Source organism: Macrotis lagotis, chromosome X (assembly GCF_037893015.1).
Source record: "Macrotis lagotis isolate mMagLag1 chromosome X, bilby.v1.9.chrom.fasta, whole genome shotgun sequence".
Classification (NCBI taxonomy): domain Eukaryota; kingdom Metazoa; phylum Chordata; class Mammalia; order Peramelemorphia; family Peramelidae; genus Macrotis; species Macrotis lagotis.
Window position 1 is genome coordinate 429,845,923 of NC_133666.1, and position 16,966 is coordinate 429,862,888.

Genomic DNA, 16,966 nt, shown 5'->3' on the forward strand with positions numbered 1-16,966 from the left:
GAAATAAAAAAGAAAATGTGTTATATCTGACCACTCTCTCCCCATGGTCCATCCTCTCCTCCTTTATTCACATCTCCACCCCTTCCCCCTGCTCCCCCCTCCTTCTTACTCCAGATGCGTATACCCCATAGAGTATATATGCTGTTTCCTCTCCTAGTCATCTCTGATGAGAGCAAAGGTTCCCTCATTCCCCCTTGCCTCCCCCCTTCCATATCATTGCAATAGCTCATTGTAATAAAAAAATCTTATTATGTGAAATATATTGGACTATTCCCCCTCTCCTTTTTCTTTCTCCCATTCCATTTCCCTTTTTTTCTATTGACTCCATTTTTACACCATATTTTAATCTTCGAATTCAGCTTTCTCCTGTGCTTCAACTATAAAAGCTCCCTCTACTTGCTCTATTAACTGAGAGGGTTCATATGAGGATTATCAGTGTCATTTTTCTATGCAGGAATACATGCAGTTCATCATCATTAAGTCCCTCATATTTTCCCTGTCTCCTCCAATCTCCATGCTTCACCTGAGTCCTGTATCTGAAGATCAAACCTTCTGTTCAGCTCTGGCCATTTCAAAAGGAACATTTGAAATTCCCTTGGTTCATTGAAAGACCATCTTTTTCCCTGGAAGAGGACATTCAGTCTTGCTGGGTAGTTCATTCTTGGCTGCATTCTAAGCTGTTGCCTTCCAGTATATTATATTCCAAGGCCTACGAGCTTTCAATGTAGTTGCTGCTAAGTCCTGTGTGATTCTGACTGTGGCTCCACGATATTTGAACTGTGTCCTTCTGGCTGCTTGTAATATTTTCTCTTTGACTTGGGAGTTCTGGAACTTGGCTATAATATTGCTAGGGGTTGGTTTTTTGGGATGTTTTTCTCAGTGGGGGGATCGGTGGATTCTCTCCATTTCTATTTTGCCCTCTGCTTCTAGAATATCAGGGCAATTTTCCTGTAGTAATTCTTTGAAAATGATGTCAAGGCTCTTTTCTTGATCATGACTTTCAGGTATTCCAATAATTTTTAAATTATCTTTCCTAAATCTGTTTTCCATATCAGTTGTTTTTTTTCAATGAGATATTTCACATTTTCTTCTAATTGTTCATTTTTTTGGTTTTGAAGTATTGATTCCTGATTTCTGGTAAATTCATCAATCTCCTTGAATTCTATTCTTTGTCTGAAGGATTTGTTCTCCTCAGAGTTTTCTTATCTCTTTTTCCATCTGGCCAATTTTGCTTTTTAAAGCATTCTTCTCCTCAATAACTTTTTTGAACTGTTTTATCCATTTCACCTAAGCTGGTTTTTAGCATGCTATTTTCTTCAGCGTTTTTTGGATTTCCTTGACTAAGCTGCTGACTTCATTTTCATGTTTTTCCTGCATCTCTCTCCTTTCTTTTCCCAGTTTTTCTTCCAACTCTTTCATTTGATTTTCAAAGTCTTTTTTGAGCTCTGTCATAGCCTGAGCCCAATTTCTGTTTTTCTTGGAGTCTTTAGATGCAGGAGCTTGTGCTTCCTCATGTTCAGACTGAGTATTTTGATCCTTCTTGGGCTCATTTGCAAAATATTTCTCAATAGTCTTCCTTTTGTTTCTCTGCTTGCTCAATTTCCCAGCCTGAGCCTGGTTTTGGGGTGCTTTCCTGAGCTTTTGGGATACTCCCACAAGGGTCTCAGAATGTGAGGCTCTGTCCTCCCTCCTGGTCTGTGAATGACCATAAGCGACCCCCTGTGCCACGGGGCTGAGGTGGGGGGGGCTGTTGTTCTATGGGGGGGCCTAGACTGGGATCAGGATCTGAATGTGGTCAGAGCCCCAGAGTCCTGTTCCGGGGGCAGAGGACAGAGCTCTGCAGTTTCTCTCTCTTCACTCCCCTCCCTCAGCTCAATGGGCTCATGCCCTGGGGCCTCCTGCTTACTGGCTCCTCCTGCTTCTGTTTCCTGATCTGCGCTGCTGAAAGACCAAGTTGCTCCCTGTGTGCCCTGTGGGCTGGGCTTGACGTGCTCACTCTGGCAGAGGTCCCCCACTTTGTGCCCGGTGCTCCTCAGGGTGCAGCTCTGGAGACTCCCCTGCTTCTGTGAGCTGTGACTCCCAGGGGGCTGCCTCCGGGAGGCTGAAGTTCTTTCGCTCTGGCGGGCCACCCCTCTGGCGGGCTGCCCCTCCAACCCCAGGGAGCAGAGCCTTTCTGCTCTTTTCCAGGGCACCTTGAGTAGGAGAACTGCCTCACTGGGTCCCTTTGTGGGTTCTTTCTCTCAAAAGTTTAGTTAGAGTCCTTAGCTCATGAGTTTTATCGGAGAACTCCTAAGACTCGATCCCTTCTTGTCGCCATCTTGGCTCCGCCCTGGGAAAATTCTATTTCTAAAGCTAGTTTTTTAATGTAGCAGATTACTTTAAAAACAAATCTTGTATAAATTTCTTTTTACTAATTAATAAGTAGAAATACAGCTTATTGGCAGTAGTTTTTCTTTTTCAATTTTACAAGTGCTATATTTGCATTAGAAGACAAGTGAAACAAAATATTTCCATTTTGGCAACTTTAATCAAGCCATTTTAAGCACAACTTATAACTCTTCTAGAAATTTAAGGAGGATAGGATTCATTTCCTAATTTGGATATTTGACCATCTCCCCTCCCCCTGCCAAACCCAAGCAAAATCAAAACCTAAACATGAAAAGAGATAAAAAAGAATGCATAAGTGAAAGAATATTTATATTCTAAAAACATTTTGCACTTTATATGAATGTACTATGTATTCCTTGTAAATGTGGTAAAATGGAAAAAGTTGTGGCTTTGGAGTTGGAACACTTCAGTTCTAATGTTGATGGTCTCTTTTGGTCTGTGTGTCCTCAGAGAAGTGATTTAATTTTTCTGGGTCTCAGTTTTTTCATTTGTAAAATGAGATGCTTGGATTAAATGATATCCAGTTCCAAATTATTATCTTCTAAAGCAATATTATGGTTTCTTTATGCCAGTCCAAGAGATGACATGAATCTATGTCTTTTCAATTAATGATGGTATGCAGTAATAATGACATATGTAGGCTTTCTGAGCCACCAAGTTTTTTCACATAAATTATTTCACCTGATACACTATAAAATATGTTGTTGTTATTCAGTAGTTGTTGAGTTGTTTTCAGTTATATCCAACTCTTTGTGACCCCATTTGGAATATTGCTGGCAAAGTACTTGGTCCCCCTCATCTTATTTTACAGAGGAACAAACTAAAGTCAACAGGGTTAAGTGACTTTCCCAAGATCACACAGTTAGTATCTGGTATCAGATTTGAATTCAGAAAGATGAGTCTTGCTGACTCCAGGCTTGGTATCCTCTGATAAAATGTAGTGTCACTATCAACCCTCATAAATAAAGTCTGTCCTTTGATAAAGTAGAACAACACAAACTGTAGAGTCAGAGGACCTGAACTCAAATATTGTTTTTGTTGCTTTTTGCCTTTGTTACCTTAGGCAAGTCAGTTTATTTCCCTGGTCCTCAGTTTTCTCATTTCTAAAATGGGGGGGGGGGGTGTTGGAACAGATGGTCTGTTTAGTGGTAGATTTATAGTTCTATGCTTTGTCCAGACTTGTCACTTCTATCTTCATGGCATTTCTTTCATATGCTCCCTTCTCTCTACTGACACCAACTCCACTGTGGTATAGGAGCTCACCACTTAGTGCTGGCTGGTTGTTATCTCTGCCACAAGTCATTCTTCATTCTAGCCCATCCATCTCTCAGAGGTCAGATTTACTTTATAGAAAGAGTTGTCTGACCATGTCAGTCCCCTATTGCCTTCAAGATAAAAATTAAATCCTCTCTTTTGTCTTTAAAGTCCCCTATAAACTGGTCTAAAACTACTTTCCCATGCTTTTACCCTTTACATCTATTTCCACCCCTATGTATGCTTTGATTCAATAACAGTAACCTTTTTGTTCATTCATATCTCCATCTCTCAACTTTTAGTAATTTCATTGTCTCTCCCCCAGGTCTGGAACTCCCTCTCTCTCTCCTTATGCTTCTCTCCTGACTTCCCTCAAATCGCAGCTGTACTTCTATAAGAAGTGTTTCTCGGTCCTTGATCTTAGTGCTTTTCCTCTAAAATGATCTCCAGTTTGCCCTTTAAATACCCTGCTTTACATTGCTGTTTGTTTTTTGTTTCTTCCATTAAACTTGATGGAGGGAATTTTTTTGTCTCCCATGCTTAACATGATTATTTATAAATATTAGAAAGTACATAAATCCTTGTTGATAGACAGCTTCTCTCCCTTTTTTTCCTAAGCAAAGTAATAAATGCATATAATTGCTAAAGATTATATACTTATCTTTCTTTTAATTTCTTGTCAGACTATCACCAAGTGATACAGGAAAATATTCTTACAAAGGAGGCTCTAGTAGTAACTTGAATTTTGAAATACTGTAATGAATGGGATTTGCTGTAAAAAGTGGAACACCTATCTGAACAATGGCTTATTCCAAATCTAATTGAGTAGGATATGAGCCTTTTCAGAATAATCTTAAACATGCTTTATTGCAATTAAATTTAAAATGCTTCCATGCTTCTAGAATTCAAACTTTAGTCTATGGAAAAGGAACATTAGCTTGCATTGGGTAAGCATTTTTGTTCATCTAGGTTTAAGGATTAGCCTATGAAACCCCAAGTAAAATGAATAAACTGGTTGGTTAGAAAGTTAATTGTCCAGGAATAGTGCATGTAAAACTGCAAGTTTAATTTAGCTATTTGGTTTGAAAAATTGACCCATAAAATCCAAACCTTTCCATAAATACAGTTGTTTTGAACTTTTTGAAACTGGAATATTTCAGAAACTTGATTTAAAATACTGCACTGCAGATTTTTTCATGGGTGAATTGCAAGCAAAAATGTTTCTAATTACTAAACAGAAAATGCAACTGAGGTGTCTAAAATCCTTCAAGTATGCAAAAATAGTGATGAAAAGATTGGGTGATATTTCATGGATTTCTTGTTAGCTGATGAAATCTTATGCAAACTTCTGCTTTCACATAAACCTAACTTTCCAAAAGAGCTCTGGATTTTTCCTCCAGTTCCTTTTCAATAGTATCTGTAGCATATGGTGAAATATTAATCTTTAAGACTTCTTCTAAATCACCTTAATTCTTTTGTTACAGAGAGACCTCGAATTACCTTTGAGCCCCAAGATGTGGATGTTACTTCAGGGAACACTGTCTACTTTACTTGTCGGGCAGAAGGAAACCCCAAACCCAAGATTATTTGGCTACATAACAAGTAAATGCCATATGAATACTCTTATGTATGCATGTACAAAATGTCAGAGACCTGAGAATCTTTTTTCTCTCTTATATTTAATAATTAATTATTATATTGGAACCAAGGATTTTTTCCCCTTTCTACTTCCTCAATCAGAAACTAGCCAATGTGGGGGAAATCTCTTTATCGGGAGAGGACCTGAGAATCTTTACTCTCATTTCTGACCTGGAGTAGTAAAGTTGCTGTAATGGAAAAGCATCTGAGGGACTTGTTGACAGACATGATCTTAAGCTTTGTTTCTACCTTGATGGATGATATCTATAGTGTATTTTAAAACAGGATATATTTTGGGACAAGAATGATGAATGTATATAGTTAGGGAATGGACTAAAAGACTTTTGTGTCACCCTTAGATAAAGGATTAAGTGAAATAATTCATTCTATTCTTAATTGAATAGAGTAGAAAAGATACTTCTCTTTCATAGCTTTCAGATTTAAGCAAAGATCTGAGATTGGGTAGCATAATGCCTGGAACCAGATATATTTTTAATATTCTAGTACTGTGTGGGTCATTATTCATATTACAGAACTATTTCCCATAATTTTCTGTGAAATTCTACAAATTACTCTATGGTTATATCGATGGAGTTAAATTGGCCTCTATACCATCCCAAGTGATCTTGTGGAAACCTCTGGATCATACAAGGATATGTGTGACTTAGGGAGGAAAGAATTTGCTACTTTGGTATAAGGTGACAAAGTCCAAGTCATCTCTTGTTCCTCTACCCCAATTCATGACAGTGGAAAAGGGTCAGGGTCCTCTAGGGGAAAAGGACAGACTTAGAGTTGCTTTGAACTCTTTCATCTGCTTAAGTAGTTCTTTGTGACTTCCAGTAAGGAGTATAGTGTACTAGCACTCTATTGACAGATAAAATATAGAATTTGCAAGTAAGTAATATGAAATGTATAGAAAGGAAAATAGCAGTCAGTCTTAGGGGAGGAGAGGTTTGGCTTAAATGTCAAGTTGAGGTTTACTATTTTATTTTGTCCTTTAGACAGTTAATACCTTTGATTAGGGGGATGATATACTCGTGACTGGAGATGAAAAAGATAATTTTGACAATTGTATGTAAGATATATTAGAGATAGGTAATACAGGAAGTGGAGAGACCAGTTGGGAAGTTATAGTAATTCAGACAAGAAGGAAGAGTCCAACTAGAATCATGGCACTATGAATGCAGAAGAGACAAATTTGAGAGATTTGGTGGGAGTAAAAACAATAATTTTGAAATGATTGGTTATGGAGGCAAGATAGAAAGAGAGGTCAAGGATAATTTCAAGTTTCCAAGCCTGGGTAATTGGACTGGTGTCTTCAGTAGAAATAGAAAAGTTGTTTTGTTTTGTTTTTTAGTTGCAATTCAGTGGGTTATTGAATCACACTGGCTGGAAAGGTATTGATAGAAATAATTTTCTCTAAGTTTTGGAGAGAAACAATCCATATTTTTGCCTCTGGTTTCTCCACAAAGGAGAAAGATCTACAAACTTGGTAAGATTAGACAATAAGGACTAATGGGGAGTTAAAACAGAAGATAAATAAGAATTCTAAGAGAATTACTATTGCTTATTAATTAGTTCACATTATCAGGTTCCCCCCCCCCAAATCTTCTCAATGTGCCAATAGAATGTATGATCTGATGTTAATGATGTCTGAAGTTACTGAAATGGAGATGTATCCTGATTTTCACAAAAGACAACAGCAGACTAGCACAACTTTAGAGATTTTTATTAAACTATTGATCTATGAGCATTTAGACAAGGATGAAGCAGTCCCAAGGACAATCCCAAAGTAGACTAAACAAAGTTAATTTTTGATGACATTATTGTATTAGTAGGTAAGGTTAATCCTATAAGAATAACAAATATGCATTTCAGTAAAGATTTTGTCTAAGTCTCTCATATTATCTATTTGGATAAGATATAGAACTGTGGAATAATTGAGCATACATTTGTTTGGATTAGATCTAGTCAAATGATCTTATGCAGAGGGTAGTTATAAAAATTGCTTTCAGATTAGAGGAAATAAGTACCTCAATAATCTATCTATTGTCACAGTTTGTTTATTTCTGTAAGTTGCATATTCATCAATTAAGATTATCAAAATTGATCAGTTTTACAGATGATCTAAATTTACAGTAAAAGGAGCAACAGGCATGTTTGATGACGAAATATCTGCCATTACAATGTTCTAAATCTTATATTATGGAATGTAATGGAATAAATGTACATTTCTATTCTGAGTTTCAAATATTTCTGATCACAGTATGAAGGAGTTGTAGTTAGATCTAAAGGATTAAGTAAAGCGAAATATCAAAATGAGCAAATAATGTTGGCATGATTTAAATATATCTATATGATATATGTCATTTCAGCTTATATATATGAAATATTAAGTTTCATTGAAAGGCATACATATAGGACAAAGGAGGTGATAATGCTAATGTTCTCTGCTCTGGTCACATCACTTTTTGAACATTGTGTTTAATTCTGGTTTCTGTATGTGAAGAATGCTAGGGGGTGGCTAGGTGGCGCAGTGGATAAAGAACCGGTCCTGGAGTCAGGTGTACCTGGGTTCAAATCTGGTCCCAGACACTTAATAATTACCTAGCTGTGTGGCCTTGGGCAAGCCACTTAACCCCATTTGCCTTGCAGAAACCTAAAAAAAAGAATGTTAGCATGCATGGATTTTTAGGGTACCAGAGATCATGCTTATGATACTCAGTTGAAGGAACTAGGGTCTTTATTATATGGAGACAAGAAGAAGAAAATTTAGGTGATCATGTTAACTGTCCTTAAATATTACTTGGGGGAGAGAGATAGCTTTTTTTTTCTCTCTGACACACAGAGGGCAGAACTAGGAGTAGGAACTACAGGCATAAGTTTTCAACAACAATAACATTCAGTTTGATAATAGGAAACATCCTAAAACTTAGAGATTTTTGAAAGTGAATTAGCCTTCTTCAGAGGAAAATTGGCTTCCCAAAACTGGAGTTTACCATTGGCAAATGACTATTTTTTTGGAGTACTATAGAAGTATTACAGTTTAAGCATTGATTGATAACACAAGTTCATAAATTTAGCTTTAGAAATTTAACAATAGCTAACATTTATATACTACTTTAAATTTTGCAATTACATATATTATTGTAAATGATACAACAGTCAGGTAAGATTGATTCTATTATGTTATAGATGGGGAAAACGAGGCTGAGACATTAGCTCAAGGTCATACAGATTTTGAAATCAAGTCTTTTTGACTCCATATTTAGTATTCTACTTTTGGAGATCATCTTATCCAATTTTGTTATTTTACAGAAAAAAAGAATTGAGATCCTTTCTGGTTCTGGGATTCTGTGATCTATTGTAACTCCACAAGAATTATAGGTTGTTTCTACAATATTCTCAATAATGTTCATCTAGCCTTTTCAGTAATGCTTTAGTAATGAGTGTCTTACTATGGCACAAGGTTGTCCATTCCAGTTTGTTCTGCTTTCATTGATTTCAGAGGACCTTTCCCATATTATAGCGAAATCTTTCCCATAATTTCTACTCATAAGTTCTATTTCTATTTCTATCTTTCAAGTCAAGCTGAAACTTGCACATCACAGTCCTTTGAATAATAGAAGAAACTGATCATGTGTCACTAAGAATTCTTTTCTCTACAATAAACACCCCAAGTTCCTTTAATTGGTCATTCCATGTAATAATTTTGAGTCTCCTGATTATCTTCTTCATCTTCTTGACATGCACGAGTTTGCCATGTCTGTCCTAAAATGAAAGGATCACTACGTGTGTTCTGACCATGGTAGTCTACAGTCAAAATATAATCTATATTTACTCTTAATTCTCTTAATTCAGCAAAAAAAAATCACATTAGTCTTTTCTATACTTATGCCACATTATTAAAACATTTGAGCTAACAGTTCATTAACCCCCTCCCCACCCAGGATTTAAAAAAATAAAAACTATTATCCTTAAAATCTCTCTGGCCTCTACTTGTACAGTTTTAAAAATCTTAGGTTCAGGATGTTCTATTAAACTTCATCTTGTTCCCAGTATTTAGACATTTTTATATCTTCTCTCTATCAGTTAACAATTACATTTGTTACTTCTAATTTTTTTCACTTGATGGATTAATAGATATGTAATTTTTGTTCATCAATATCACTGGTAAATGTAATATCCAGATAAGGTCTATAGACAAAGATGTGTGGAATTTCACTAGAGGCTTCTGTATGGGTGACTTTCACTCACTGTCTAACTCTCTTTGTAACTAGAAAATAAAATAATTCTGAAAATGTTTAATTGTGCCATTATTTGGACTGCTAAGTGACTCAGAGGATATAGAGAGTTAGGGCTATATTCATAGACACCCAGGGCTGTAGTCATAGAAACTCATTTTGGTGAGTTCAGATCTTATCTCAGTCCCTGGGCAAATCACTTAATCCTATTTGCTTCAATTTTCTCATCTATGAAAAGGGTTGGAGAAGGAAATGGCAAACCACTCTAGTATCTGCCAAGAAAACACCAAATGGAATCCTGAAGAGTTAGACATGACTGAAAAATGACTGCATAGTAATCTTTATTCAGTTAACTTCTCTATCTTTTCTATACATTTAGAGAGACCTTTTCAAATGTAGGCATATTATATTACTAATGTACCACCAATCCAGTAACCACTTAAGAAACATAATAAGGTTAGTTGAGTATGAGTTGTTCTATGTGAAAATGGCACAAAGGACATACCTGTAAATATTTTCAATATCTTCTTATGTAATTTTCTCAGGCTAGAGAACTTTAACTCATTTTAGAGAAAGCATGTGCTCTTACTCTGAGTATATTCTAGTATATTTATTACTATTTTATTATTACTTTCAATTCCTACACAGCTATTTTATTATGGTTCTTTTTGTCTTAACATTATTTTCCATCTTAGAAAAAACAAGCAAAATAGGAATTGGCTAACTTTCCTTTATCTTTGCCATCCACTAATATTTTTCAAACTATCCTCAGCTATGAGTCTATTCTTTCATTTTTCTTCTTGTCTACTGATTGTTTGTTATCCTTGACTTAAAGAAATGAGGGAATTCTAGGTTTTACCTTTCTGTCAATGTTCTCATACTTACATTAAATTAGTTTTTATCTTGATTAAGTTACCCTTCTTTTAATTTTGCTATTTTTCTTTAAAAATTTGAATACTTTGGAGGGAAAAATTCTCTCCCCCACCCCAGTTATGCCCTTTCAGGTATTCCTGGATTTCTGTGTACTATTTTCTATAAATGATTCTAGAGTTTTTTTTCTGTTAAGTTCAACAGAATCTGTCTTTAAAAATTTGTACTCATTAGAGAGCCATAACAATAACCACAGATTATATTTATATAGGATTTTAACATTTGCAGAACCCTTCAAAACATTATTTCATTTAATCCTCACAGCAACCATATGTGGCAGGTGAAATTATTAATCCCATTTTACAGATGGGAAAGCAAGGCCAAGACTTTTCCAGACTTTTTAACTAATATAATGTTTGAGGCTGCATTTGAACTAAGTTTTTCAGATTCCAAGTCCTGTACTCTCTCTACTGCACCTCTATATAACCACATAGAGGCCCTTTCTATTTTCTTCCTTATCCAGATTTTGTTAAGAATCTCCAAGAGGGGTGGCTAGGTGGCATAGTAGATAAAGCACTGTCCTTGAAGTCAGGAGTACCTGGGTTCAAATCCAGTCTCAGACACTTAATAATTACCTAGTTGTGTGGCCTTGGGCAAGCCACTTAACCCCATTTGCCTTGCAAAAAAAAAAAAAAAAAACAAACCTAAAAAAAAGAATCTCCAAGCTTATAAAAAGCATCTTCCATGATAAAATCCCACATTATGGATTTACACCTATTTTTCCTGAATATTATTGAAAGTTTATTATAATTTGTTAGATTTGAGTAGGGTTTATAGTCGTCTTCCATTTCTCTTACATAAACTCTAAAATCACAGGATCATTTTTCTCCCAGAGTTCTCATTGTTTATCTTTTCACTTATTAGTTCCTCCTCATTACAGAGAATCAGTCAGGACTGATGTTCTATTTACTGTTTCCTCTGCCTTCTGGAAAGTGTTATAAACAGCAAGAGATGGATGTAATTAATTGATTATTCCAATTTTAGCAGACAGACACTTTAAGTAGATTCAATTTAATTTCAATTGATAGCTATTAAGCACCTTCTGTATTCAGAGATCTATGCTTGGCACTGTGAGAGCTGCAGTTTTGATAAGAACCAGTCTCGATCCTCATATGTTACAGTCTAATAACAGATAAAGACATGCATAACAGATAAAGACACCCATAACTAGTATACAATTTAAACTGTATTTTCCTTGAGGGCCTCTGATTTCCCAGTACTTAGTTCAGTGTCTAAAATATATGTAGTAAACATTTAATAAATATTTGTTGACACACTAATAATATATAATCATCTTATATATAAGTTAAAGAAACTATTATATTGAACATTGAAGAGTTTCAAAATATTGATGACAGGAGAAATATCAGTTTTTGTGTGTATGTATGAAAGGTAGTGGGGTAAGAGATATAAAGAACAGGGTTTAGACCATTAAGTTTGGATTGCTAATAGGACATCTATGAGGAGAATTCCTATAATTTAGCAATATTTTTTAGGATTGGAAAGATAAAACTAGAAGATACATGAAAGAGGAAATGAAGAAACAATGTTCTGGATGAACCAGCAGAGAATGGGGTTGAAGATGAGAGTAGAAGAATGAGCCTTAGTGAGGAGTAAGAATATTTCTTTCACTGTGTCAGCAAAATTGGAGGAAAGGCTGATGATGTCAAAAATTTCTGAAAATTGGTAGAAGGGAGATGAGGGATTTATTTACCTATAAGTGACCTTATTTTTTTTCAGTCAAGTATGAGGCTAAGCAAAGCAGTAACTAGGATGATGTGCCTAGGAATTTTCTTTAGTGTGCAGAAATTTAAAGGACACTGAAAGTATTTTTACTTTTTCAGCAAGTAGAAACAATTGAGTTGAGCACCTAATTAACAAGAATAATTAGGTAAAATAATAAGCTACCAGATGGTTCACTTTCCCCTCCCTTTCCCTTACATCCTACCATGATAAGCTGCTCCTTGGTCTAATCACACCCTCCCCCTACCTCTAAGTTATGTCTTCGTGGGTATTCTTGGATTTCTATTTTCCCTCTTCCACAGATAAGAACTCTATTTTGTCTACCCTGCAACAATGTTTTATAGTTGAAATTATGTCCCAAGGCCCAGTAAATCTGTTTTTTAAAATTTGATGTGAATGTACTTTTCATTCTTCCTGCCTTGGATCATGTTTTAAAGTTGCTTGCCTCATGTACTAGAACTGCTAGTTCATCTCTCAGCTGCGTATCCTGTGGTAAAAATAGGTTCTAGGGCTACAATTAGTAGTCAGAAAACAGTTTTGGAATGCTTTTGTGGAAAGTCAATGAGAATAGAGTAGAAGCCTTGGCAAAAAGCAGGGAAGATCAAGTTATGGTGAAATGCCATATATTCAATAAATCAGCTCTATTTTTTAATTTGGAATAGTTTCTGTCACTTTACAATTCATCTGAGGAAAGCAGGTATGTCCAAAAACAACTATGAATGGTGAATTCCCTAGGACTATATGCAGCATTGATTTTGGAAAATCCCATCTTGGGCATATTGGGTGCTTTGTCCTGTTGTGATTGTGTGATATAGCCCTGAAAGAACTATTTTATTTCCTGTTCATTCAATGGATAGCATCACTCCTTACCAGAGACTGCACCAGTGCATCTAATTATTCTTCCTTCTGTCATTGACTTTTGTCATTATTCAAGTATGGATGTCTGGATGCTTGAAATTCCCCGTAACAACTCTTTCTTGTCTATAGACCAAGTTGATTACTTTAATCATTAAACTCAAGTCATCTGCTTCTCTTTCAACATTCCTTTCTGCTCAGCAGAAGCCTTTTATATGAATTTGGAATGAGAGAAGGGGAGCTAGTTAAATAAGGAAAGACTTTGAAGCTTCTTCATTTTCTACATTTGGCTCTGGAATGCAGAACAGAAATTGCCTTCCTTTCTGACTTTTGCTGACTTTCAGGCTACATTCATTATAAATTTATAACTGAAAATAACTGGATTTTGAAAGGAAAAATATTGGATCCCTTATCTAATGAAAAACTGAATTAAGACTTAAACTTTCACAATACTTTTCAATAAATCAAAAATATTAACTCAGAATTAATTATTTACTAAAATGATATACTTAAGAAATTCTAGGCTTTTATATATTTGAATAATTTAAAATTTTGTTTTAAAATACATTTTTTGAGTAAAATTTATTTTCAGCCACTCATTGGATTTGAAAGATAATGCTCGACTGAATTTACTTGATGATGGAACTCTCATGATCCTGAACACAAGAGAATCAGACCAAGGTGTTTATCAATGTATGGCCAAGAATTCTGCTGGAGAAGTCAAGACACAGAATGCCATCCTCAGATATACCAGTCTTCCAAGTAAATTTTTGTTTTTTGCATTTAATAGAAATATGTCAGGCAATTCTGTTGTTATTTAAAATAGAATCAAACTAATCATCATTAATATACAATATGTGACTATGATAAAATTATTATTAGTCACAATTTTTAAATGTTCTTTATTAATACATCAAAGATATTGCCTAACATTTCTTTTTCCCTCTTGACATTTGCCTTCTTTTATTTATTTCATCTCCTTTTTTTAGGTGTTTTTGCAAGGCAATGGGGTTAAGTGACTTGCCCAAGGCCACATAGCTAGGTAATTATTAAGTATATGAGGCTGCATTTGAACTCAGGTACTCCTGACTCCAGGGCCAGTGCTCTATCCACTGGGATACCTAGCCGTCTCAAGAAATTCTTTATTTTTTAAGGTTTTTTTTTTACAAGGCAGTGGGGTTAAATGGCTTGCCCAAGACCACACAGGTGGTAATTATTAAGTGTCTGAGGCCATATTTGAATCTTTCATCACTTTTAAAGAAATATCTTATAAACTCTGGTTGGAGAATACTTCTGATTAGATAGCTAGAGGAGATTTGCCATATCTGTCAATTCTTGTTTTATTAAGAGAGCTAATATTTGTTAAGTTGGTTGTTTACATGATTTACACTTTGTTATAGATAAATTTCAGTTCATCTGTAGAATAGGAATAACAATTCCTAGGTTTTATCATGTTTCCTAATGAAAAGCTGAAAGTCTTAAACTTTCACATTATTCTTCAATAAATCTTCAATAAATTATGGCTTTGGGGAAAATTAGTGTTTTTATTTGACCATAAACTGTTATCATTCTGTTTCTTCAAAATATATATTTAATAGCATTAATTAGAAGAAGAAAGAATCTCTTAAATATTAATCTGCTAAATAAAAATGATGTGGCTCAGGTACCATCTTCTCCATGAAGCATTTATATGATTCCCCAAATTGATAGAACAATCCCCTCCAAGCTACTATTATAAACCATATATAATTACTTTGTATTTAGTAGTATTTATGCTGATCAATTTTATGTACATATATAATATTAAAATTCCTCCATTACATAATTTCCTCTCACTCCTTGTAAGAAGGAATTGCTTCATTCTTTGAATTTAGATCTCTGATGCCTAACTCAGTGCTTAGAAGATGGGCACTCAATAAATATATCTTGATTGATTTAAAGTTAAAAAAAATATTTGCAACTGTCTAAAGTATGTTAATGACTAGGCTTTGCCACAATCCTATTGAATTTTGCCCATATAACTCAGAATATTGTGTGTGTGTGTGTGTGTGTGTGTGTGTGTGTGTGTGTGTATGTATATATATATTGATGGATCCTAATTGGTTCTTTATAATGAGAGGGTTACTTGACTACATGTTGAAACATACTTCAATTTCCAGTTCAATACTTTTTCCAAAATTTAAAATCACTTTAGGACAAATATCATTAACAATTTTTGTATCATGAAGTCTTTTAGTAACTGGTTAAATCTGTGAATAACTCAGAATAATATTTTAATTGCATGAAATAGGATTACAAAAATCATTTCTATATGAGAAATCCCATATTTGTGCATGGAATTTATTAAAGAAATGGGAGTTAAATCAAATGGATTCCTATGTCATAGATATAGATATTAATTCTGACAGTTTGCAGCTCCTAATGATAATATCAATTATTATCAATACTGGAAATTCTTTTCTTAAAGAGCCATTCCTGTATGGGATTAATTTTATTATAAGACTTTTAGAATTTTAGAACTCTAGAGATGTAAGAGTACTGAGACATCATTAAGTCCAACCTTTACTCAAAACATGAGGTGACTTTATAAAAATGTAGCTATCATCATAGACATCTTTTAAGTGCTTGGTGTTCCTCAGAAAGAAAGAAAATATCCTCCAAAGATTTTGGGAAATTCATGCTTGTTATTTGGCAATAAATTATTTGGTGCTCAGGATGTTTATCCTGATTAGCAATAATGAGTTTAAATGAGAATTGAATTTGATACATTTCAGTGATTCAAATGTGTAAAAATGCCTTAAGATATGTTTACTTATGTTATTTTCTTTCTCTCTTGCTCACAGCAAAGCCCAGTTTTGTAATCCAACCTCAGGACACAGAAGTTCTCATTGGCACCAGTGCAACTTTGGAATGCATGGCCACAGGCCATCCTCAACCCCATATTGTTTGGACCAGGGGCAAAGCGGAGGCTTTGGATGAATCCAGGTACATCATTACTTCTGGAGGATTGTTTATTCAGAACATCACTTTGCAGGATCATGGACAGTTTACCTGTCATGCCAGTAATCAGCAAGGATCTATTCAATCAACAGCAGCTATCATTGTTCAAGGTAAGTAGAACAAAAAGTCTTCACAAAACTTGGTATAGCTGTTACTCAAACTAAAAACATAGAATCGCTGATATTAAGGTTGAAAGGTCAAGTCAAACCCTCTTATTTTACAGATGAGAAAAACTCAGGCCTCAAGTAAGTCAAGTAACTCTTCTAAAGTCACATGGGTACAAGGAGCAGATTCAGGATTTTGAACTCAGACCATATGACTCCAAGTTCAACATGCTTTCTGCTGTACCACACTGCTTTACCTGTTCTGTTTGATTTGTTTATAATTGTTCCCCTTGTATATAATAGGAATTAAAGGAAGGGGTGAAAATTGAAGAGACATTTAAGTTCAATGTTAAGATAAAACTTAAAGAGGCAGCTAGGTGGTCCACTGGATAGAGCACCAGCCCTGGAGTCAGGAGTACCTGGGTTCAAATTTGGCCTCAGACACTTAATAATTACCTAGATGTGTGGCCTTGGGCAAGCCACTTAACCCCATTGCCTTGCATAAAAAAAAACTAAAAAAAAAAAAAGATAAAAACTTTAACAATTGTAACTTTCTTGGAGTATATGAGGCTCTGTATCATTAGCGATCTTTAGGCATTAATGGGATGGTCAGTTGTTTAATATAATGTAGAGAAGATTCTTATTTAGGCTCTAGGGTCCTTATTTGAACTAGACAATCTCCGGATGACTTCTAACTTTAAAGTGTTATTTATTATTATTTTTAATATTTTTGTTGATATTGTTTTTACTTTTGTTATTCAGAGAAACCCAGAATCCAGAGTGAAAATGGATTTGATTTAAAATGTGTGT

At 34.9% G+C, this 16,966-nt stretch overlaps 1 protein-coding gene across 6 annotated transcripts in view; it reads left to right on the forward strand.

Annotated features, from left to right (window-relative positions):
- Positions 1–16,966, forward strand: part of PXDNL (peroxidasin like) — a 586,539-nt gene that overhangs the window by 423,823 nt on the left and 145,750 nt on the right. For 5 of the 6 annotated variants that reach the window (XM_074206820.1, XM_074206824.1, XM_074206821.1 and 2 more), the window contains 3 exons: positions 5,127–5,244; positions 13,645–13,814; positions 15,896–16,162. In XM_074206820.1, coding sequence (XP_074062921.1) covers positions 5,127–5,244; positions 13,645–13,814; positions 15,896–16,162 — 555 coding nt within the window. The remainder of the gene's footprint in view (positions 1–5,126; positions 5,245–13,644; positions 13,815–15,895; positions 16,163–16,966) is intronic. The other variant, XM_074206825.1, reaches the window with a different exon arrangement.